The 26,418-nt window shown below is 34.5% G+C and overlaps 1 protein-coding gene across 3 annotated transcripts; it reads left to right on the top strand.

Moving 5' to 3' along the window:
- The first annotated feature begins 1,345 nt into the window (after positions 1 to 1,345).
- On the top strand, positions 1,346 to 23,474 carry LOC149413673 (putative cytochrome P450 301a1, mitochondrial). Of its 3 annotated transcripts, none has more exons than XM_089644689.1 (12): positions 1,346 to 1,454; positions 4,828 to 5,109; positions 9,594 to 9,759; positions 11,310 to 11,390; positions 11,654 to 11,770; positions 12,009 to 12,085; positions 17,492 to 17,687; positions 18,228 to 18,393; positions 20,751 to 20,920; positions 21,347 to 21,425; positions 21,546 to 21,812; positions 23,134 to 23,474. In XM_089644689.1, the coding sequence occupies exons 2-12, from the start codon at positions 4,851 to 4,853 to the stop codon at positions 23,242 to 23,244; spliced, it is 1,689 nt and encodes a 562-aa protein (XP_089500815.1). In that variant the 5' UTR covers positions 1,346 to 1,454; positions 4,828 to 4,850; the 3' UTR covers positions 23,245 to 23,474. The 3 variants fall into 3 exon arrangements, with proteins under 3 accessions (XP_089500815.1, XP_089500817.1, XP_089500816.1); XM_089644691.1 differs by having other exon boundaries at positions 1,373 to 1,459; XM_089644690.1 differs by lacking the exon at positions 1,346 to 1,454 and having other exon boundaries at positions 4,473 to 5,109.
- Positions 23,475 to 26,418: the final 2,944 nt, after the last annotated feature.

The following is a 26,418-nucleotide window of genomic DNA, read 5'->3' on the forward strand; positions in this document are numbered from 1 at the left end:
TAGAGATTAGGAAAGGTCAGAAAGTTTAAGAACGATTCTGTTCATCGTGCGCTATTTTTATGCCATTGCTGTAATATTTGAAAACTAATTTCTTTGGAAGTTTACGAACTAATATTGTTTGTAATCGTGATGGAGAGTGACATCTATGAACATTTTCTTCGTCCTTCTAATGTTTCCTAGCTAGCAGAGAACTTTGGATTGCGTCTTGGCTACAGTAAACTTAAAACACTTAAATTGAGGAATTGAATTATCTTGTTGAAGAAATTAATTGATGGAATAATTATTGTTTGTATTAGAAAAGTAACGTAATAAGTATAATATTATTTAAGCTCAACTGAAATTCATCCAAAGAAAAGATTATCAGTTATTTATAAATTATTATTCGAATGTTTAGCAACATCTACCGTTGAAACAGAACATTAAAATGAAAGGCTTGTGAAAAGTTTACTTTGCGTGGAAAGTTGTACAATATTGCCACATTCATTGATGTTTTTTTCTCCGGTCGTGAATTTATGTTTTCGTCCATACCTCTTATACCGTGGCGTGTATCTTGTAGATAACATCTGTAAAAATATCTCGTCAAATGAAGATCTTTCCTCATCCATGGTTACTATCAAATAAAGCTGAAAATGGAATGAAAGACGACCTACAAAATAAATATATTAAACTCCCTTAAAGAACTGATAAAATAAGTCTGCTATGTTACGTACAATACAACCAAACTAACTCATTATCCAGGTTCAAAGAACAGTAATTTTCCTCTTATTTTGAATGTCAAGTGTCATGCAAGTTTTCATCAGAATTCTGCTTTGGAGTGAGAAAAAGGAATGGGGTGATTTTTCGAATATCGTGTAGATAGTGACCTTCATCCTGTTTTGAAGGTTAAGTGTGCAAAATTTCATCAATCGCGGAATAAAACTGTAGATTTCTACAATAATTAATCTTTCCATATACAAACTTTTGTACATTTATGTACAGATAGACAGATTATATTATTTTATTAATCTGTGAATATTTAATTCAATGAATAAGAAATAAATTAAAAAATTTGTTTTAATTGAACATTTCAACCACTCCATTACACCACTTATTCATTCATTTAAGACGAGAAACGTAAGCTTTCACCTGAGAATACCAACTCACCGTTAGCATTCATTTCTCAATCTGTTCTCTCGAAGACTTTATTTGATTCCTACACCATCTACATAATAGGTACACCATACCTCGAACATCCAACAACTATAACTAGGCGATGCTACTTAACTGTCAGCGGCTGTGCGGGTAAACTGTATACGTGATGGTGGATAGCGGAACGTTGCTTGCCCAGTTGTAGTTTTAAAACCGGTTGTCAGTTATAAACGGGCCTTAGAAAACGACTCACGTGTTGCGTTTTAAAATATTATGCACGAGTTCTGTAAAATAACGTGAAGTTTCAAATAGAATATACGTCAAGTGTACAGTTTGTTATAGATTATAGTTATTTTAATGTGATTTGAAATTATTTGTGATTCGGAGAGGTTATTGTTCCTTTCGATGAAAATTATTTTCACTCCTTCATTCTGTTTTAAAACTTCGCACGTTTATTGAACAAAATTTTAAGTGACCCAAAATAATTATTCGTACAAAAAATTGTGTTATTATCATAAACCAATGGTGTTCAAAGTTCATTTTGTAACAGTTAAGAAAAAAATAACGACAAGGAATGAATGAAAAACCCATTTCACTGATTTTAATAAATAGCTAATACATATAATTTCTGGCGGTATGCATAGAAGGTGTAACATCACACAACTCTGTCTGGGCACTATTCATATCTATAAGTTGTTTCATACAATACAAATCTGTAGTTTCGGCTTTAGACGTCTCATTTTTATTGTTCTTCAAAAGTACTATCCTGTAAAACTGAAATGAAGCAGTTTGTCAACAGGGTGTTCAATTGCAATATAAGTATACATAATACTATTACAAATTATAAATATACAGATTATTATAAATATATATTATTATTGATACACATATTCTAAAACAATTCTAAATTGATTGATAACATGCGTAGCGTAGAGTATCTCTACTAAGAATCCATGTTTTCCGCATACATCTGATTCTATTTGGTAATTCGCAATTTTTTTATATTACTTGGTACCGTTTTGTATATGTCGGGCACATTACATTGTTATATTTTGGTACAAGCATGCCTTCGTTCTCTGTAAACCTAGAATGATGTTCATTTTCCAATATCCTCGTATATTCAGAGTAAGATGCTATGCTGAATCAATATTTTGTACCATAATAAGGCAAGATTTGTTCAGATACAACCATGATTCTCTATGAAAAAATGAACTAGTAATTTAACCATAGAATTTTATACTGATTGTACGTAATTTAATTTAATTTACCCGACACAAGTATTTGACTTTCTCGGTTGTGCCTAATATTTTTGGTTGTGCCTAATATTTTTATCTTCCTGAATTCCCTTGCTGGATAATACTATCCTTTCTCTCAATCTAACTGACTCAAGTAATTGATTAGACTCTGCCACACGTAGATTTGGTTGTCTGTGCGGAGGTCTGGAGCTCCGAAGTGTACGTGTGACAGAGCCTACTGTCACAAAAATTACATAAATATTTGCAAAACGTCAACAACAAAAACAATTTTTTTAGTTTAGTTACTTACTAGCCATGAGTGCGTACAAGTTTTTACTTAATCGTGGGTAAATACGGATGGTGCCAAGGCCATGGGGAACATTTTCGCATGTAGATACATATTTATTAAATGTTTTCGATTCTTGGCCGGAGATTTGCCAACAACATTCTTAAATTTTTCTATGGTGACAGTTTCCTCGTGCATAAACCTGTTATAAGTACGTATTGCCTAATCCTAGTTTTAAAAATCATTTTGGTTACAAGAAATATTGCAAATTTATGTGATGCAACTTAGTATCAAACTTTCCTTTTGCGTTTCAATCTGCAAAATATGCTAAATTCGTAGGAGTTCTACTTTCGCGTAATTTCATGTTGTTATTCTTATGTGTTTAGCAAAATTTTGAGTAATACGTGGTGATGCCTCGTTTGTCCTCAAAATGAAATGAGGAATTTGTATGCGGTGACGTGACAGCGATTGTTAGAAAACAATTAAATTTACGTGAAGCGATTTGCTTTGAAAAGACCTTGGTATTAGCTAAATAGTACGAACTAACTCGTACTAAGAAACATCTAAAACTTTTTCAACATTTCATAACAACTGGAACAGAATTCAAATTGATTACCAAAAGCATCAACCAGATGATTAAAACTATGTAACTATTTACATTTAAATTACCTCCACAGAGGAGGCATTGAGGAAAATATTTTTCCACAGGTCATCTTAGGGATACGATGTGGAGGTATTTTTAAGGAAAAGATGGAGAGGAAGTACTGTGAAAAGGATGTTAGGGGTGGGTAGCAACGAAGGGGTCAGTGTGTCCAGGATTGACGGATGTATGACTCCATCTGCAGTTGGTGGTCAGACGCATCCGCCAACAAGACCTGGAGAAACCTCACCCTATGAACCCGGGCACCCCTTCTATGTCACCAAACGTAGCGAACAGCTTGTGGTTACCTAAGGCAGAGTTGTTGTTTATCCAGTGAATGGTTCCCGGGGCGGGTATCTTTAAATTGGAATGGGAATAGGTACTTTGTTTGTACTACTCGTACTAGCATGTCAATGAAAAAATGCACTTCTACGAACTAGTATTATAAATAATTGAACCGTGATTGATTCGTGAGACCTAAAACGGGTTCTCGGGTATAAAAACGTTTTTTTTCGCAAGAGAACGATTGTATTTACGACACGTTTTTGTGCTAAAAGGCTGTGGGATGATCTGCTGGCTGTCGTGTTTCCTCCCTCCCATAACAAGGGTTTTTCAAGATCCACCCGATCCACCCAGATTTTAAATCATGAGACACGCCTCTTAATATATGCCATATGAGAACAGGTCGGTTTTACGACTCGTTAATAATAATAATAACATACCATTTATGTATATCTCAGTTTTGTGTTAGGTATTGCACATCAAGTAAACGCATTCTCAACGCTTGTCGGCATAAAAACGATTTTTTCCGCAGGAGAATGGTTGTTTTTGCGACACGTTCTTGTGCTAAAAGGCTGTTGGATGATCTGCTGGCTTTTGTGTTTCCTCCCTCCCAAAACAAGGGTTTTTCAAGCTCATCCGCTCCACCCAGATTTTAAATCACGAGACACGCTTCTTAATATCTTCCATTTGGGAATATGTCGGTTTTACGACTCGTTAATAATAATAAAAATAACATCAAATTTTATAGACGCAGTTTTGTGTTATTTCAATAATAAAATAATGAATACTTAAAAGTAATGTTTGTATTCAATTTTCTCAAGATTTCTCTTACAGTGCGCCTAACATGATCAAGTAATATATATAAATATATATTACTTGATTTGTATATTTATGCTTTGTATAAAGCGATGAAAAGAGAACAAAAAATGAAAATGACAGTGCTGTTATACCATAGGACAATATTAACAAACATGACGTAAAAATGTACTGAACGCACAAAGCAATGATAATAGAACACATAATTAAGAAGAACAAAGCTATTATAGCACAGGAGAGTTTTATATAATTTAATTTATAGTCTTTCCTGGACCATTAAAACTGCTACCATCTTGAAAAGGACACGGTACGAACAATAAAAATACAGACAGACGAATGCAAAACGGTCATGTTAAAACAGGACTTCGATACTCCCGGTTAATTATCTAGTTCATACAGTATAAAAATAACAACAAAATATTTCATAATCTTCTCGATAGGTGGTAGAAAAAAAGCCTTCAAAATGTCAGTAATTAAACTAACAAGAACTTTAATCAACACTCTTGTGGCAGACAGTGGTCCCAGTGGAAGAAGTGGAGTATTATTAAATCGTAGATGGAAGTCCAGTGCTCCACCTTCAAGCTCTGTGATCCTGAGCCAGGATTTGGGGGATGAAGACGGACATGATGCTGTGTGGAACAGTGCCATCCCTTACGAGAGAGTGCCTGGACCCAATCCAGCACCCTTGTTGGGGAATACCTGGAGATTTATACCGTTTATTGGTAAGTTTATTAAATGATTTTATTTCCACATACTTTAACCGTAATGTTTTCAATGGAATCTTTTTCAATCCGTGTAAAATGTGTATATTGTATTAACATGTTCACGATTATATGGCTTTAAAAAAATCTTTCAAATGTGGCACAGCGTATCTAAAAAATAAATAAATATAGCTTTCTATAAATAGCAACATGTTTCCGAACGCCTACCCGCATATTTACCTATAATTTTTAGTTGAGTTTGACATCGTCTTGCTTTATTCTTAACAATATGTGAGTAATGATTAGTCTGTTTTACAGTTACGTAAATGTAAATAGCAACGATAGATATTATTTTTACGACTTCATCATAGACATTCAATTCAATGTCTATGGACTACATAGTCAATTTACTGAAGACAAAACAAACTTATTCATTAATTCCCAATAGGCTTAGAAATAATTTTGATAATTAATTCCCTAGTCCAAAGACTACATAGGCTTAGATTTTTTTTCATCAATTCCCCAGTCCAAATACTACATAGGCTTAGAAATAAACTTTTTCATTAATTCCTCAGTCCAAATACTACATAGGCTTAGAAATAAACTTCTTCATTAATTCCTCAGTCCAAAGACTACATAGGCTTAGAAATATTTTTTTTATCATTAATTCCTCAGTCCAAATACTACATAGGCTTAGAAATAAACTGTTTCATTAATTCCCCAGTCCAAAGACTACATAGACTTAGAAAAGAACTTTTTCATTAATTCCACGCGACTCTAAAGACTACATAGGCTTAGAAATAAATTCAGTTTTGTTGATATTTTCAACATTTTGTTACGATAATAGTTTCATATATAATGTGTTTCTTACTTTTCATGTTCATTTTTAGATATACCTTTCTTATTCTCCTCCATTATTTGATTTACATTATTCACGTTGATTTACAATTATTTTATGTTATTTTTAATTATTTTATATTATTTTATGTTATACTAGCTGACCTGTACCCGGCGTTAAATATAATTTTACGACTTGATTATAAAACATCGACTTTTCTCTACTTTCTGTAAATATAATATGCATGTATTATGTATTTAAACCTTCCGGAAGAAATTCTCTAAATAATAGTCATAATTTTATTAAAATCCGTTCCGTAGTTTAGAAGAACTACGCGCACAAACAGACAGACACGGATAGCTACTTTATGTTATACTATTTAGAGATTAGAGATTGTTTGCTGTAGTGCCAATGTGAATAAATTGAATTGCAAATTCCATTATAGAATTAAACTGCTATTCATTCTGGGACTTAAACTATTATTAATTTTTTCATCATAATAATTATAGTAAATTTTAATACACTCTTGTAATTTATTAAGACTTGTTTTATGTAAAAACAAAACGGAAGAAAATATATAAATATCTGGCATTGAAAACTATTCAATAATTTATATTTATACAAATATATAATGATACGGCTATGATCATTTTTAAACATATAGAGCCGGGACTACGTCCGTTCAGGTCTTTTCTGAAAAGAAGGCTTTACGTCATTTTAAATACGAGCACAGGCAAATAATATGTTTGGACCCTTTCCGGAGGTTCTTTGGCTGTTGATTCTAAAAAGGGATTAAAAAGTTTTGAATGAAGACAAAAAGGATATTATCCTGTTTACTGTAGAAGCCTTTTTTAAAAAACCTCACTTCAGAAAGATTTTTCAACAAATATATATAAATAATAATTAACATATTTTCGTGCCGGTCGGTGTCAAAAACTCGAACTAAAACTAGAGAAAATCATTTACCAGTTTGGTGTCAGTTTTCCAAACGTAAATAAACTACGTCAGTAAAAATGCACGATGCCAAAACATATGTTTTACTGCCCGGTTATAATTTTAGTGATGATATTGTATTATAAGTGAGTAAAATATACAATATATATACTCAATAGATAGAGAAAATATAAAGTTCAAGAAGATATGACAATGTATGTAGCTTCGTAAAGGGAATTAGATCAATTTTCAACTTTGAAACGAAATATTCGTTTTTATGAAAAAAAAGGGAAAATTTTTCGTTTATGCACACGTTTAAACTACTGAAATATATTTTCCAAAAATTGAATGTGTTTGGCGAGTATTTTTTTTTAAACATTCCTACTAGTTTCGGATGTTGTGATAAGCTCATTAAAATATTTCTGTTTATGATACTTACAATTCATAGTGGAATTCCATTACAATGATATATGTAAACAATTTTATACTTTTTTTTTGAAAAAACTAAATAAGTGGAAAAACGTTTAAAATTATTTTAATTTATCATTAATTCAAATAGTTATATAACTATAGACACTGATATACTGTACAATACAAATTATATGAAATGTTATAATCGTTGAGGAATTTATATAATTACATTTACTATGTTATAATCTGTCACTAAAAATATATTTTTATAAAACTTCACAATACAACCATTAATATGTTTGAATGTCAATATGTTTAATATGTTACTGGAAAATAACTTTTAATAATAAATTTTAATAATTTATATGTTATTGGAAAACCCTGTATTTCGGTTAAACCAATACGTTTCTTGATTTCATTGTATTCTCGCGACGAGTACCTATCGTGTAACATAACTTCTTATGGAACAATATTCAACAACATTCTTCAACAATCGAAATCACACTTTCAATCGTCGATTAGTATTCTAAACGTTGAACGCTCTTAAATCAATAACACAATATACCACACCACACATTTCAATGTGCTAATTAACATAACGTAGGTCCTTTTATAAAATTAAACTGTCACAAGGACAACTGAATATATGCTACTCATGATTTATTTGAAGTTTTTTTAGGTTAGGTTTAATAATTTTTTGGACATGAAAACCGTTCAGCTCACTAAGTATCTCACCATCGCGTCATTTTTTTGCGTATTTTATTATAACGCTTTTTTGGACTAATTTTCAGCATTTTTTAATTAAATATGTCACTTTTATACGCCACTTTTAAAGAAAATGTTGAAAATCTGATCTGAGTATTATTTTCTCAATTACTGTACAGTTGAGGATTGTTGTAAACGGAAGTGGCGCAATCTGTTATTTTCAAAAAGAACGATTGAAATTTTAAATTTCGACAGCAGGTTTTTACCTGCTAGTGTTAATATAATTGCACTGTGATCATAAGGTATTTAGCGAATATTAAATGGAAATTAACACGTCGAAATAAGTTTTAAAAAAATTGTTGTTTAACTTAAAATAGTACATAATATGAACATTGGTTACATTTTTACTAATTTAAAACATTCATCATATAATAAACCAATAAATTTACAAAGAAAGTACAGTATTTAAGATTGCTAATTATACTTCAAGCATAATTTGTAGGATTCAACCAAGTGCTGGTATAGATTACGCTTAATTTTATTCATGGTGTCAGTCAATATATCAATAGTACTCCCAAACTTGTTGCCTAGATATGTAACCTATTGGTTAGTGAGTGTGTCTGATAGTTGGTTGTGTGTGCATTGCAGAATAATGTTATATTTTGTCTTGTGTTCCTAGTCGATACGTAAAATTTAATAGTGGCGACGAGGTCTGACATACTAATACTAATTTATTAAGAATCACTTCCAACTATTGGTAATCCGATGAGAACGGGATTAGAGGCCGTTTCAGGATAAACTTTTTGTAACTTCCCAAGGTATCGGAACACGTGCACTTGCATTAGACTTGATAATATATATAATGATAAAATGCGAAAATGTTAGGATTTTTATGAACACGTGATCCGACATGGTGATAAAACATTCGTATTTTAATGATAGTTTATCAGGAAACATAGCTCCATGAATACTCGCGAAATCACTGTGTGGCGTCATAATAAAATAATTAACTTTGTTTACACCACTATTTAATAAAAAAATCAACATGTTTAAAAACCAATGGTTTCTTAGTCAGAATACCAAGTACTGTTTTTTTGGAAGCAGTGAAAAAATATAAAGCTCAATACGTAGTTAGTTTAGGTTAGGTTAGGTTGGATTGGATTGAATTGGTTGGGTTTTGGTTGAGTTGAGATTGGTTGGGTTGGGTTAAGCTAGGTTAAATTCGATTTGGTTAGGTTAGGTTAGATTAGATCGGATTTCGTTGGCTTGTGTTGGGTTGGGTTAGTTTGGTTACGTTAGGTTAGGGGTGGACATTATTTGCTAATCTTACTAATCTAATTTTACTTGCTGATATTTCAGAGCTGGCCAAAATCTCAATATTATTCTGACCATTTAATTGATGGCCATTCTTTCAAAATAATAATAATTAATAAAGAAAATGCACTCTACAAAACAAGGTATTTTGAGCGAGTTCAAACAAAGATAATAGTATCGTGATTTCAGGAAAACCTTTGATATATGATACTAAAAAGGAAAAATATGCGAACCCAAAGTTTCCAGAATGAAAATGTTTAAATTTTTTCGTTAATATCTCAACAAAATAATAATTCGTTTACAGGAAGCTACGAGATCCAGCATATAGACAAGATCTGTATGGACCTGTACGGACAGTATGGACCCGTTGTGAAGATGGGAGAACTAATTGGCAGGCCTGACATGCTGTTTATCTTCGATCCTGACGACATCGAGAAGGTCTTTCGGAGTGAGGATCTACTTCCACACAGGTCACAAGATTTTAGCTAAAAGCTAGAAAGGCGTATGCCTTTCTAGCCGAACATCCGTTTCGGTCATAATAATTATTGGCTACATCATCACGACGCGAGAAGGAACGAAGTATATTTGTATCTTTATATTAACTGCATTCATTTGCGGCAAAGGGTCAAAGGAATATATGACTCGATTTGTAACCGATAATAAATTTGTTTTGCTTTTTTTATAAATGAGCAAGTTATTCATTGCATGAATAATATTATGATAACCTTAATTATTATTTAGGTACGTTATTATAGCCTTCTGGTAACTATATTCCGTGCAGTTAATCATATCTACTATTTCTGCGAATATATTGCCATGCAATCTAGGTATAAGCGAATATCTAAATGAGTCAATTCTGACATTGTTGTTGTACTAACTTTTTTATTTCGAGTAGCTCTAGTTGGTATGATGAAGGTGATTAGGCCCAGTAAATCGGGGCTGTCTATAATTCCATTAAGAATTTTAAAAATAAAAGGATTTATTAGGATTTACGATTTATCGTTATTGATTTTTCGGGTATTATACCGTGCTGCGCTTCCTCTTTAGTATCCACCATCAGGGCAAATGTGTAGATTGTAGTGAAACGTATATTTATTTGTGTATAAGTGATACCGTATTGCTTGTTTTAAAATTACTAAATGTGGTTTTAGGCGCTTAGTTTTGAAATAACTATATTTAGGATTGATAATATGGAGGTCAATGGCATGGCGAGCTGTAAAATCCTTGGTTTCGCGGGCCGGCGTGGTTTGCAGGTTACATTTATTATTAATCTGTGGTGCTCAATCAAGGTTTTTTGCATTTTAAATATCAAATAAAAAGATGGATTCTGTTTGCGAACTTTCTTTTTTATGTTAATTGACTAACAAGGAATAACAACATCCGCAGTGTAACCTATAGTAATTATGCTACTATAATATGTATTTATAAATTAATTTAATTATTTATTCATACCCAATTGGAATTTGGCGGTGAGTAAAATATCGGTATGCAAAAAAAAGGAACATTAAAATTTCAAGAGAAAACAAACAAACAGAATAATAATATTGCCATTTTTTTCTTCTTCCCGAATATTCTAAACAAATCTTTTAAAAATAAAAATGTATAATTTATATTCGGTTTATCATAATATTACAAGTAATATTGTTTTTAACGTTTGATGTTCTGATAGCTAAAAATCAGTGGCGGCTCGTGACTTTTGTGCTAATATTATAAAAAATTGCATTTCTGATGTTGTTATAGCTGAAAACGATTTTTTTATTTTTTTTTTTAAATCGATTTTTTGTATGAAGATTTTCAGGAAATTTCAGTATAGCCGTGCGCCGCACGGAATTCCTGAAAATCTTCATACAAAAAATCAATTTTTCGAAAAAAAAATAAAAATATTTTCAGCTACAACAACATCAATTAAGCCATTTTTTAAATATTAGCACTCTAATAACCCAAAAGCCACGAGCCGCCACTGCTAAAAAGTAAATTTATTATTAATTTATGGTAATTAACAATGGAAATGTGTTTTTAGGCCATCCATGCCGTCCTTGAATTACTACAAGCACGTCCTGAGGAAAGATTTCTTCGGCGATAATGGAGGAGTTATTGCAGTGTAAGTACATGAACACAATGAAACAATCACCTCAAAATACAAATGAATTACCTCTTACTGTTTGTAATACCTCAATTGGATAATGATAATAAGCGTGATATGTTTTCCCCGGCTGTATCTGGAGCGACTAGATGGAACTAAGTTTTTCTGTAATTGCTGAAAGATTTTTATGAGGCGTCACTTTTCCTGCACGTTGATCAGGAATTGTGCTCAAGATATGTGGTTTATTAACCATCTAACAGAACTTTGTAAACTGTTTCCAGACACGGAGAGAATTGGAGTACATTTCGTTCAAAGGTACAGCAAGCCATGCTGCAGCCAAGAACAGCCAAACTCTATGTGGGAGCCATTGAAGAAGCTGCAATCGCCTTAGTTGAAAGGTAAATGTTCTAAAACTCCTAAACATTGATCACAAGTGAGGTGAATACAATTTTTAACCGAATCGCAAGAATACATTGCTATGTTTTTTTTTAATAATATCACTTTTACGTGCGTTATATTGTGTTGGTGAACAGAGTACATATGCTCTCATAATACTTACATTTATATTCAATTAGTCAAAGATAAGAAATGAATAAATCGCAACAGGTAATAACAAATATTTATTTTATGTTTCAGAGCCCGCAGCATCAAAGACGCAAACCAAGAGATGCCTGAAGACTTCATAAATGAATTAAATAAATGGTCATTAGAATGTAAGCATTCCTCAGACTTCCGTAAACGAGGTGTATATTGTACGGTTACGAGTCGAATACAATAAATTCCATACTAGCACAACTAGGATACTAGTGAATAATAGATTTCGCGTAATGTTAAAAACTCCGACTTGATAGCAGTGGCTGCAGGCGCTACGCTCGCGCTCATGCGCTCTGGCGGATTAAAAAGGTATTATCAAATACGGCTACCATGTTTGCAGGATTTACTGGACACGGAACACACAAACAAATTTACAGACAGACGAAATGCAAAGTGTTCGTTTAGCGGTCAATAATAATTAAATATATTAAAAAAACTCTTCTTTCAATATAAATTTTAATTACTTCAACATCTACCTCAAACACAAGAATGATTTGCCTAATGTAGCTTGCAAAAGATTAAACTTGGTCCTATTACGTCACAATGGTTGGTCAAGGATCTAACTGACATTTTTTTAAATCACATTTCAATGCAAAACCAATTTCTTTTGCTTATTTCTACAAACAAAGTAATTTTCAGAGCCGTCTGTGTTGTATTTCCATTGATATGACGATGTTCAAACATCAATCATATGGAGTTTGCTTTTTTTTTTAAATGTGTATTACAGATTTGATTTGAGATTTTATCTAAGTCTCTAGGCGTAGATTGGTGACTTTTGTAGTGCGTTTCAGAGAGCAAATACACGTGATGCATAAATCGCGGGTACTAACCATGCAATCTCATAAAAGATACCTATAAGATATAAGGGAAAGTTAGAAGTATCAATACCGAGGTTGATTATATAGCACAACATTTTATAAACAGTAACTGTCTAAGTAACAGTAACAGTTTACGAACAGTAACTGTCGTAATTCGAGTCAGACGTGTCGGACTGTGCTCTGCATCGGAACTATCTGATATGGCGACCAGATCATCCCAAGCTTGGGAAACAATTACCACGGCCCTAAAGGACCTCACGGAACAAATAGGAGGACTTAAAAGTCATATAAAGGAGCTCAACATCAAAATTGGTGAGCAATCCAATATTATTGTCACTCAAAATTCTACCTTCGCCAATCTAACGGCGAAGATAGTAGCACTAGAGGCGGCATACCGTACGGAGGGGCGCGCAACCAGCGATCCGGGTGCCCCACCCGCCCCGCCCGCCCTACCTACGGACAATATCCCGACACCATCGAAAATTCCGGAGGTTGTCGAAATATTTCACAACGGTGAAGATAAACCTGAAGAAACGGAAAAACCGAAGAAAAACAGAAAACCGAGAAAGAGGAAAGTGGTGCCTGCTGCGCAACATCAAGAAGAACCAAACCGTCCTTCTCTCGACCCGGAAGACCAAGGAGACTGGAAAACACAAGCCCGCAAACCTCGGAAACGCACGCGACCAATAACGGGTACTAGGAAAGACACCTCTTTACGCGCCGTCGAACGTAAATTCTACATTCACGCTTGGCGTTTTAGCCCGAACACTGAAATCGCGCATATAAATACCTTTCTTAGGTCTATAGAAGCAAACATAGATTTTGACATTGTCAAATTGAATGCGAAAGGGAACTACAGTTCCTTTAAAATTGGCGTTCCTCAAGACAAAGAAGACACATTCTTAAACGCAGCAAATTGGCCGGCAGGAATTTCAATTTCAAAATATAAATTCCTAGGAAAAAGCGTGCCGACTTAATGGCGATACTAGAATTAAAATATCAAAATGTTCGTGGCCTAAACACGAAAATAGATGAATTTTCAAGAAACGTTATCTCACAAAATTCAGAAGTAATTGCTTTGACAGAAACATGGTTGCAAACCTCTGTTTTTGACAAGGAACTGTTTACCGATCAGTATACAGTACATCGGCGGGATCGAGACGGGCAGCGAGGGGGAGGGGTACTTCTTGCTGTCCGCAAACCACTTGCATCGATGCGCGTAAAGGAACTAGAAACAGACGGCGAGCATCTATGGGTAAAGGTAGTTAAATCTAACTTTACCGTAGTCATATGTGTTACGTATTTTTATTGCTCAGACGATACTGAAATTAGACGCAACTTCTATGAGCATCTAGATACTAAATCCAATTTATTATTGAATAAAAATATTATTATACTGGGTGATTTTAACCTACATAATAAACCTGAGGACGTGTTAAACGACTTTAAATATTTTTGTGGTTCAAATGGATTAACTCAGCACAGTGAAGTATTAAACAGTTATGGCAATATCCTGGACCTCGTCCTAAGTAACTTGTCCCTGTGTGAAGTGACTAGAAGCGAAGAGCCGCTAGTCAAGGAAGACCATCATCATCCAACACTGGCCGTCGCGGCGCGTCTAACGCGAGCCGCACCATCACATAGCAACGGCCACAAACATCACCGCGCCCGCGCCCGCCCCGCCTCGTCTACACACAATATCAACTGCTACTCGCAATATAACTTTAAACGTGCTAATATAGAACTGTGTCAAAACATTCTGTCACATTTTGACTGGAAATTTCTTAAAAGTATACATTCTGTTGATGTTGCGGTAGAGTATTTTTATAATGTTTTAACAAGTGTTTTTGATTTATGTGTTCCAATTAAGAAGTCAATAAATGTGAGTGCAACCTACCCGGTATGGTTCACAAAATCAATTATTGACAAAATAAAAATCAAGGAAGCGCATCGCAGAAAATATAGAGTACACAAAAAGCAATCAGACTACTTATTGTTTTCTGCGATGCGATCCGAGCTCAAAAAAGATATTGTCATAACTAAACGACAATATTTAAACAGAATTCAGGACGGGATTAAAGACAATGTCAAATGCTTCTGGGATTTTATAAAATCACAGAAAGCTAACTCCAGGTCACATAACGGCCTGAATAGTGGAGACAAATTTATAACGGACTCAGAATCTATCTGTCAGAAATTTGCAGACTACTTTCAATCTGTGTATGATAGTGAAACCCCTAATCTTAGTACAGATTTTACGCGAACAGAGGTCCCATGGAACGTAGGTAACATTTCCCTAAGATTAACGAGCCCGACAGAGGTAGAAGCTTATATCCGTAAACTGAAGACTGACAAGGCTACAGGGCCGGATGGAATCCCTTCCAGTACTATCATTAGCATAGCGCCAATGATAAGTGAAGCTCTTTGTCATATATTTAATACCAGTATTTTGACTTCTACTTTCCCCCAGATATGGAAACTGACCCGAGTCAGTCCCATTTTCAAGGCTGGTGACAAGACAGACGTCAAAAACTACAGACCGGTAGCCGTATTATCAGTGCTACCAAAACTATTTGAAAAAATGATTTGTGACAAATTAAGTCTCCAGATTATGCCATTCATTGGAGAAAATCAACACGGTTTCCTTCCAAAGAAATCAACAGTCACAAATCTGCTTACTTTCTCGAGATTGGTAGCCACCGGTTTAGACTCAAGGCACCAAACAGATGTAGTTTACACCGACTTTGCCAAAGCATTTGACCGTGTTAACCATGATATCTTACTGAGGAAAATGTTTAAACTAGGCTTCGACCTACCAACACTAAACTTTTTCTCATCATATTTAAAATCCAGAAAACAATTTGTTTCGGTAAATGGACATAATTCAAAAAAATTCTCAGCGAAATCTGGAATTCCTCAAGGGTCTAACCTCGGACCGCTGTTGTTTCTAATACTAATAAATGACATCCAAAACTATGTTAAGAATAGTAAATGTCTACTGTTTGCAGATGACCTTAAAATTCTAATGGAAATAAGCTCCCAACAAGACTGTCTTAAAATGCAAGCTGATCTGGATGCACTATCTGAATGGTCGTTGATAAACAAATTAGATTTCAATACAAAAAAATGTGTCACTATGTCTTACACTCGCTCTTTAAACACTATACTTTACGATTATAAGATAAAGGGCGAAACACTATCACGTGTAAATTCCGTAAAGGATCTCGGTGTCGTCTTTGATCCCGAACTGAAATTCTCTGGCCATATATCGCAGCTCACTCAGTCTTGCTACAAACTTCTTGGGTTCGTCATTAGGACATGCAAGCAGTTCAATAACCAAGATGCTATGTTAGCATTGTTCGATGGCATACTGAGAAGCAAGCTGGAGTATGCGAGCGATGTTTGGGCACCGTACCACCAGAAGTACATTGAAATGATAGAGCAAATCCAGAAGAAATTCCTCAGGTATGTCTATATGCGGACGCATGGAACCTATCCCAGGTTCATGCACCATATCGACTTACTTGAGGAAACCAATTCTGTGAGTCTGGAAACTAGGCGGAAAGCAAGCCTAGCCACTATATCTTTCAAAATTTGGAACAATTTTATTGATAGCCCATTCCTCTTGGGATGCTATGATTTATATGTACCAGACCACTACAGCCGAAGTCGATACCATGACTTATTTAGAGTACCAAAAGGCAAAACCGACGTCCTGGCAAAGCATAGCATGACGAGGGGAATGGTGCTGTTGAACGAACTAGCAAAGAATTTGGATGTAAATGACTGTTCTTTAAACGACCTAAAACAATTATTGAAGAGTCACTTACCCAAATGCTGATATTTTGTAAAATTATACTGTTTGTAAAATTGTACTGTAACTGGAACGAATGTTCTGTTGTACAATAAAAAAAAAAAAAAAAAAAAAAAAAAAAAAAAAAAAAAAAATGTTCCCCTAACATGAGTTGGAATTTTATCCGGTCACGTGGCAATACATATTTGACTTCCTCGTGTTTAATTGATTCCAGAGAAATTGAATCAACAAATTTGGGCACCTCTTGCCGGAGACTCTCAGCATATAAGTTGGAACATATTTGGTTATAAACCGATTTAAAATAGCGAATTTGTCTGACTCTAGTTTGGGACAATGGACGATTTGAGTCCGATAATTTTACATGATTCTAACTAACATCACTTTGAAACTTGTGCAATCGCCAATTTGTTTGTATCTCACAGTTGATCTTTATTACGAGGTGCAGTGCAGCTTGTTATTTTGGTTGGAGTTTAGAGTTCTAACTTCCTCATAGGTGTCAAAGTTTGCGAAGACTAATTTCTATAATTTATTTAACAATTTACAATGTTGAGGTGTAAATTATTTAAGTTTACCATATTTTAAAGGAAAATATTTAAATAGGACGTGGCCCTATCTTGAAATCGCGATATGGAAAATATTAAGGTAGTTAGACATTACGTAATGAATTATTATGCCATATCTTGTTGCATATTTCTTTATTGTTCTATCTGCACTCTAAAACGGTAAGGATATGTTCAATTTAAATATTTTCCTATTAATATGATTCCCAGTTTACTATACCATATTCCCACAGTTTAAACATAATAATAAATTCCATCCAACTAAATGTAGTCTATCTACTCTTTGGATATTTCCTTTCCATTGTATAAGTTTTGATAATAAAATTATTCTAGCAATAGCCAGTGTAGCCCTAGACACTAGATTGGGATGCCTGGACAAGGACTCTCCGGCGGACACGCAGGAGCTCATAGACGCCGTGGTTACCTTCTTCCAGAACGTGGGAGTCCTGGAGCTGAAGGTGCCTTTTTGGAAGATATTCAGCACACCGACCTGGAGGAAATATGTGAAAGCCCTGGACACTATCAAAAGGTAGTTTAATTAAATTTTTAAACTGCAGAAACTGATATCAAATCGATGACTTATCGTTGTACGTACAGCTACAAATAGACTAAACATGCTATGTAATATTGGCAGAAGAAATTATTAAATAACTACAAAAAGAGTAGTTTAAGTCAAATGTAGGTCATTCACTATCCAAACGTTGAAGAGGACACACGTGAATAATTGGCGCTAGAAAACAACCCTTTAAAATGGACACCATTGCTGACGAAGCCGCTTCAGTGGTGGCACTATAATTGCTCGGCAACTAAACTTAAGCTGTTTTGACGTTCAATGGGTTTTCCAACGGTCTATCCGGAGGTGTGGATCAGGGTTTCGATGCTGCACATCCGAAAGAAACGATTTGTTTATTGTATTATAAGATTTTTCAAGAGCTGTAATCTTTCTGGCGCCGAGTGTATTATCTTATTAATGGTCTCTTTTCTCGATGAAGAGTAGGTACAAGTTCGGTAAAGGTGGCAATTTTAAATTTTATTGAGTATAAAATAAAAGTTTTGTGTAATATTTCAGGGTTACGGTTCACCACATTGAAGCCGCCATGAAGAGGGACGAGGTGTTAGGGAAGGACAGTGCTAGAGAACGCTCGCTGCTACAGAGACTTCTGGCTGCCAATACCAACGACCCGAAGATAGCCATCGTCATGGCGGTGGACATGTTTCTCGTGGGAATCGATACGGTACAACTATCTTAATCCGACTGTGATTATTTTTTGTTATTATGCCGTGTTGCGTTTCCCCCTTCTTTAGCCAACCTTTCGGACAGCGTTAGTGTCCATTAACGGGCAGATGTATAGATTGTAATTAAATTTGTATTTATGTATGTAGACGTGATACTTGGAGCAGATGGATGAGTTTCTGTATTTAGGAAGTATGTTTACAAGAGATGGGAAGGCTGACAGAGATATTGAAAGAAGGGTAAATGCAGGTAACTCCATTAATGGAGAACTGAACGCAGTTGGCGCTAACAAAAAATTGTCCAAAGAAGCGAAGTTAGCAGTCCACAATGGAGTGCTGGTACCTACCCTGATGTATGGAAGTGAGGCATGGATCTGGCAGAGAAAAGATGAAAGTAGATTGAATGCTGTTGAAATGAGATCCCTGAGGCGTATATGTGGTAAAACCATGTATGATCGTGTGAGAAATGTGGAGATCCGCAAAGAGTGAAAGTGTAAGTAAGTGTAATGAGTAAGATTAAGAAAGGGACATTTAGATGGTTGGGGCATGTAGAGCGAGTGAGCGAAAAAAGGAGTGTAAAGAGGATATACGATGCAAATGGGAATGGTTGCAGAAGTCGGGAACACCCGAGGAAGACATACCACGATCAAACGAACAGATACTCGAGTGGGGCCATGTCAAGAGTCAGAATAATAGAAGAGTATTATGAGATGTATGATGTATGAATGTGAATGAGGCAAGGAGTGTGTGCCAAGATTGAGTTGTTTGCGGTCCGTCCTCTCTGCCTACCCCTGCGGGGAAACGGCGTGATGGTTAGTTAGTTAGACGTGATATCGTGTTGGGCGCTGTAATCCACTTAGGGCCGGTATATCAGTATAATATGAATTTAATAATATTTAAAATGGTTTTCGGCGCTTAGTTTTGGTGTAGCAGTCAAGTATCCGATACCAGGAACTATTAAGCTTAACCCCATCGTCCTATTAATATTAATGTGATTTTTATGTTTTTTAATTGCCTATGTAATTAGGCATTCTCGATGCGTTTTGGGTCTTCCCAGGACTTCGGGAGCAAATCCAGAGGAATGGCAAGTTTAAATTAATGCTCAGCAATTGACGTTTTGTACGAATGGCCAAGTTTGCTCGCCCGGAAATTTTTCTGCGGTCCTTCTGTAGATTTTCCTTCTTAATTCTTCTCTTACGATATTTCACCATAGTTTAAATCGTACCCCTTGTTCCACCAATGTTCTTGCTAGTTCCTCCATAATAAAAATATGGTTAATTTTATTTATTTATTTATTCAAACGCCATAAAATGGCTTTTACAATACAGTGATAATCGAATTACAAGCGTACAGTGGTAAACAGGATAATAATAGCAATAAATTAAAGAATAATTAATGTGTACACAAAAACACCATTGCAAGTGATGCAGTTATTAATATAAGTGCAGTAAGACAAATAATTCATAATTCAAAATAAATATATACCAGTGTAACAATAGTTGATCTAATTTATACTAGGTTTGTATAAGACCTGTCATAATTGGAAGTATGAGGTGTCTATGATAATAGTCAGTAGTGAGTTTATTGTTACCCAAAAAATGTATTGTACTTGGAATAGCTGATTAGGCATCGCAACTTGACATTAACAATTCAGGGCTGTCAGCGATTCAATGATACTTATTTTCAAGTCACTATTAAATTTATTCGGGACAATAATAACAGCCTAAAATTTCCGAGGTAGTGTAGGGTAGTAAGTAGTGCGAGGAGTTCACTTATCATTTGTCCAAAATAAGCCAGGGAATGCGTAGAATCTCTGTTATTTTTTTGACATCTATCAACACGTAATATAATCAATGATCACGCAAATATAAGAATGACATTCAAAGGAAATATATAAATTTTCATTGTAACTCATTGTAAACTTGTTTATAAAGTAATTTACCCATGTGATATTATTAGATGATTTCCAATAATAAAATTATACAACAAACGTAATAAATGTTCCTTTAGAGATAAAATTATACAACAAACGTAATAAATGTTCCGTTAGAGATAAAATTATACAACAAACGTAATAAATGTTCCTTTAGAGATAAAATTATACAACAAACGTAATAAATGTTCCTTTAGAGATAAAATTATACAACAAACGTAATAAATGTTCCTTTAGAGATAAAATTATACAACAAACGTAATAAATGTTCCTTTAGAGATAAAATTATACAACAAACGTAATAAATGTTCCTTTAGAGATAAAATTATACAACAAACGTAATAAATGTTCCGTTAGAGATAAAATTATACAATAAACGTAATAAATGTTCCGCTAGAGATAAAATTTTGTTTCGCTTCATTACAGACGTCAACAGCTGTGGCATCAATTCTGTATCAGTTGTCCCAACATCCAGAAATCCAAGAGAAGCTTTACAAAGAGGTATTGTCGGTGTTACCGAATAAAGACACGCCACTCACATCGGCTAAGCTGGACAGCATGCATTACCTCAAAGCTTGCATCAAAGAAACTCTACGGTATTTAAAAATAACTACAGCAATCCTTTTTCCATTTGAACAGCTAAAAGACAGGCATATTAAACTTAATCATCGAAGAAGATAGTATCAACAACTCTCAATGAACATTTAAAAGAGATATATCTCTCTTACGATATACAGAAAATCAGTTCCTTCCATTATCTCATTTTACTTCTTTTTGGAGTGATTTCAAAGTTATATAAGGCCTAGATGGTGTCTTGGATAAATCTATCTTATTTTATTAATATTTGACATCTCAGTTGCGATCGTTTCCTTTTTCATTTCGTGTGTGTTTGTTTATCTCTCATATTTTAAATAAGAGTTGGTGATATTATTTTTTTCAATAAGTTAATCCCAATAAATGAAATTAAACTTAATCCATGTACGAAATATTGACAACTTTTTAAATATTTTCCTTATTTGTAGAAAATATCCCGTGGTCATTGGAAATGGAAGGTGTCTTACCAAGGATACTGTTGTTCATGGCTACCAAATTCCTAAAGGAGTGAGTATAAAATGTTTGCTATTTATATTAGCACAGAAATTTTTCTTCGTAAATGAAGAAAATTAACATTCTCTGTTGCCACTTCAACTTTAAAAATTACGTTCGAAATATTTTTTCCAGACCCAGGTAATATTCCAGCATTACGTGGCGAGCAACCTGGACAAATACTTCCAGAACAGTGCAGAATTCCTTCCAGAAAGATGGTTGAAGGCTGCAAATTGTCCAAATAGTAAAAATTCAACACTAGGAGCGCAGGAAAACGAAGGGACCAAAAGCAAAGATTTCAATCAACACCATGCATTTGCTTCCCTACCTTTTGGATACGGGAAACGCATGTGTTTAGGAAAAAGATTTGCAGATTTAGAAATACAAACTGTTATTTGCAAGGTAAATAATTCCAAATATAAACTACAGCTATTCTCCTTCAACGGAAGCAATCTTCCGAACAGGCCTTCCATTGATATGCTTGGTATAACTATAAGTGACCAGCTCAGGTACGGGGGCTCCATCGAAGCCAGAGTAAAGTTGGCCTCTCAGAAGCTGGGCGTACTGTACAGGGCCCGCAGATACTTTAATAATACACAACTGCTGACCCTGTACAAATCGCAAGTGCGCCCTACTGTCGAATTTGGCAGCCATCTCTGGTCCGGAGCCCCTAAATACCTGAAAAAAACCCTAGACTCTGTGCAAAAACGGGCGGTCCGTTTGATAGATTCCCCAATCTTAACAGACGGACTGCAATCTTTAGAGCACAGGCGTCAGGTAGGTATGCTGTCCTTGTTCTATCGGTATTACAATGGAAGATGCTCTGAGGAACTAGCGTCATTGATCCCTTCGGCACCGGTGCGTAGTCGGGATACACGCCAAACGCGCGCCCAACATTTGCACACAGTTGACACTTGTCACATGAGAACGAGTCGCTTCTACGATTCGTTCTGCCGGCCTCTGTGTTTCCTCCCTCCTACAACATGGGACTCTTCAAGACCCATGTTCACTCCTTCCTCTCCACAAAACGACCCTCCACACAGCATCCCCAAAGATGACATAGGCCCTGAGGGAAATTATTTTCTTCAGGGCCTCCTGTGTGGAGTTAATATTAAAAAAAACATATTACTTATATGGTGTGGTAGCGCTCTATCCCCCATCTATGTAGAAGGTTCCCGTTTTTTACCTGAAGGGCGAGATTTTGAAGATATAATGGCTGGAAGTTTCGCCCTCTTGAATTTCTAGAACAGTTCAGAACATTCAAGAGTATTCGAGAGCATTCCACAATATTCCAGGAATATTCTGAATGCTGTGGAACGTTAGGGAATAGTCTGGAACTTTCAGAAACATCGGAAAATCCCAGATCCTAATGAACTAAAAACGGAATTACAGGCCGTTTCCTGATAAACATTTAGTAAATTCATAAGACAATACAATTTTATAATCTAAACAGTACACAAAGTCACTATCCGCGTCTGTATGTTTGTGCGCTTAGTTCTTCTCTTCGGATTTATATATGTAATACGTGGATATTATATTGATTGAAAGTAGAGAAAAGTCGAGCAACGCCGAGTGTATGTCAGCTAGTTCATTTAATAATTTTACATTTATCCTGATGAAGAAACCTTTGGTTTAGAAGCATGTCGATCCTTTTTGATAAAATAGCGGTGTAAACAAAGTTATTAGTTTTATTTAATTATTGATTGCATGTTTACCTTTTCAGATGATCCAGGCATATAAAATAGAATATCACTATGGGAAACTGGACTACTACATACATCCAATGTATACTCCCAATGGTCCATTAAAATTCAAACTTATAGACCGAGAATAATAGAAATACCAAAACAAGAGTTTTTATAAACCAAGCATCCCTTGTACAATTCTTCTGACCAATAACAGAATGTATCTATTTTTTTCAACTACCTAGGTAGTTGATGTACTTTTGTTTACCTTATTAGATTGGACCATGTACAGTAAATACGACTAACAATAAATGTAGATAAAAATATGAATTTTTGTAAGCTTTCAAGGATTTTTGGACGTAATATGAAATATATAATATAATGGTAAAATGTTTTTTTTTATTTTATTTTATTCCTCGTATTGTCTCTCTCTCTCTGGTTTCAATCCTGGGATTGGTTTGCAGCAATTTCATCTAATCTCCTCTTCCATTCTTCCCTGTCTTGTGCGGCTCTTTTGACTTCTGCATATGATGAGCAGCGCACGTCCACCAGCAGGTCCTCCAGGTACTCTCGTCCCCTAGAGTTGGTCCCCTCGGTCATACCCTCCATTATGACATGCAAGAGGCCTTCTTGTCGTATAACATGGCCAATCCATCTTGCACGCCTTTCGGACAAGGTCCTGAGCAGGTGCCTTCCTCCTTCGATTCTTTGGAGAACCTCCTCATTTGTAATATGGTCTCTCCAGGAAATTCCTAACAGTCTTCTATAGGATCACATCTCAAAAGCCTCTAGTCTGTTGCTTTAAATCTAAGCTTTAATCCTGTAATTTCAATTGAAAAAGTAATACCAAGTTCTCAAAAACTCAAATGACTACACTGCATTTTTTTTAATGTCTAGTATAAAACTTTATAAACATCTAAAAAATTTTCTAATAGCATTTAGGCATAACTCACAAAAAGCTGCAAGGCTTTTAGTTTCTTTAACATCCCTCATATCTTGAATCCTTTGAAATATAGATTTATTTAGGTTCCCGACAAATTGGTATTCGGAAGTCTAAAATCTCCCCAGTCTCTCGTGGGGTAGCCATGTATTTCAAAATTAAAATTTACATTCATAAACGTGTATTTTGGGAGCACCTTATTTTTGAGCTTAAATATAATATTTATAATATCTTTATTTAAGAAAGTTGCAACATAAATAAGAATACATGTTAATAAATAGATAAAGATTGATGTTTCTCATAACCTGCCTCACTAGACTAGCGGCTAGCCTGTGTTAAGGCAGTCATTTTAAAAGTTAATTTAAATACGTATGAGTATACCTACACTTATATTATAATACAATTGCTCAATATTTTTGTTGTATCAATAGTTTCGAATGTAAAGTCCCTATTATTACTTTTTATCCAAATTATAATGTTCTTTTTGAAATTTGTTTGAGTATGATATTTATTTATGTTCTCTGTAAGAGTATTGTACAATCTTGTTGCAATGTACCTAAAATTTGTTTGATCAAAATTAGTATGCGTAGAAATTTGGAGTAAATCTTGGTTATTGTTCCACGTACAACGAGTATTTAAACTTTTTGTATTTATTTTCGTATGTTTGTATATAAGTGCGTGAGGATTGTTTTTGCGGGTATCTGCAAAACGTCAAACATACATTCTAAGGTATTGTAAATAATACGCTGTCTCACACTTAACATACCTAGTTGTTGAATTTGAGAACGGCTACCACTAAAAACCCTGCAGGACCAACGGGTTTGAGGAGGCATATACTTGGGTGGAAGAAACACCACACAACCTTAAGCAGGAGTGAAGGAATTTACTGTAGATGCCTTAAACTATTTGGATGGTATTGTCTGTATCATGTTTCAATGAGAGTTGTTAATATTATCCTCATAGTTAATAATATTACGATAAGGTTTAAAAGTTTCAATAAGATGATAATCTTCTATCTATACATCTGTAGATATAAATAAGAATTTATCTGGGTAGGTCATTACTTCTTTTAATACAAATCTATAGTTTTATGCCGATATTGATGAAATATAGCACGCTTAACCTTAAAAATAAGAGGAAGGCCACTGTCTACACGGAATTACGAAAACTTACAAGACAAGGTTTTATGCAAAGAACAAAGGGTAGTAAATTATTATGAGCGATAATTACTAGCCTGAAACACAATAAAAATTGAAAAAATTTTCGGAGAAAAATAAATGGTAGTTGAATGAAATACTAGTATTAATTGAATTGTTTGGCGGTTTAAAATAAGCCGATGTAGCACAGTGGTTCCGTTCACCTGACCGGCAATCAGAAAGTGCGGGTTCGATTCCCGTCGGCGGCATTTATTTTTTCTCGGAAGATTTTTTCAATTTGTATTTGTGTTTCAGGCTAGTAGTTATTGCTCATAAGAATATTCATTCTCTAAACTTCTAAACTTTGGAAAATTCAACAGGTGTCCCATTTAAAATAATATCTGAGGCACTCTCCAGGTTGCAAATATATTCTGGTATGAACATTCTTACCTTTCCAAAGATGGCATTCAATTAAAAATTTGCGAATTAATTGAGAATAACATTGGTAATTCTTAAATTTACATTAAAAAATATATGTTTATTTTTAAACTAAAAATAAACTAAACTCCTTCTCTTTCTTTAGGCTAAAGAAGGAGTTAGCGCAACACGGCATAATACCCCAAAAACAAATAACAAAAATACTTTTGGCCGTGAAAATCTTAAATCATATTTCACAATTGGGGTGTTTTGCGAGGATGAAGGTAGCGGGAGGGGAAGGAGTTTAAATTGGGGAAGTACCTGGATATTCAGATCTGGTCACCAAACACGGCCAAAGCCATTTCAAGCAACATTTCAATTTTGAATTGTGGTCTGACGCCAGGGCGATACTGATACATTGAGACTATCTTCTACTCTGGAACGTGCCGCAAGTACACTATATATTATTTTTAAATTGTTAAATAACACAAAAAAATCAAATTAAATTTACTTGTCTAATCCAAACAAAAAATAATATAAACGAATAAACAAGCAAATAGAAGAAAATGATGTAAATATTGTATTGATGTAAAAGTGATTATTCAAATTATTCATAAAACTCTGATTTACATAATTTACACCGAACTCTGTCAGTGAGGTCAATAACACTTTATTGTAATAATTATCCGATTTATATAAAATATAGGCATCTACATAATTTTAGCGGAATGTATGACCTTCTAAATATTTTAACGTATTAAAGAACGGAATACTTATTTTTATGGATATTTTCGTTATTTTTAGTGAAATTCGCGATGTTTTAATGGCAT

Source organism: Hesperophylax consimilis, chromosome 21 (genome assembly GCF_061612785.1).
Source record: "Hesperophylax consimilis isolate HC1 chromosome 21, BYU_Hcon_1.0, whole genome shotgun sequence".
NCBI lineage: Eukaryota > Metazoa > Arthropoda > Insecta > Trichoptera > Limnephilidae > Hesperophylax > Hesperophylax consimilis.

What these genes read in the sequence shown, in the direction of transcription:
- LOC149413673 (XM_089644689.1), top strand. Translation starts at nt 4,851, where the DNA reads ATGTCAGTAATTAAACTAACAAGAACTTTAATCAACACTCTTGTGGCA. An exon ending in AAATAAATGGTCATTAGAAT is followed by an intron (nt 12,086 to 17,491) that starts GTAAGCATTCCT and finishes AAATTATTCTAG; the next exon opens with CAATAGCCAGTGTAGCCCTA. An exon ending in TACAAACTGTTATTTGCAAG is followed by an intron (nt 21,813 to 23,133) that starts GTAAATAATTCC and finishes TTACCTTTTCAG; the next exon opens with ATGATCCAGGCATATAAAAT.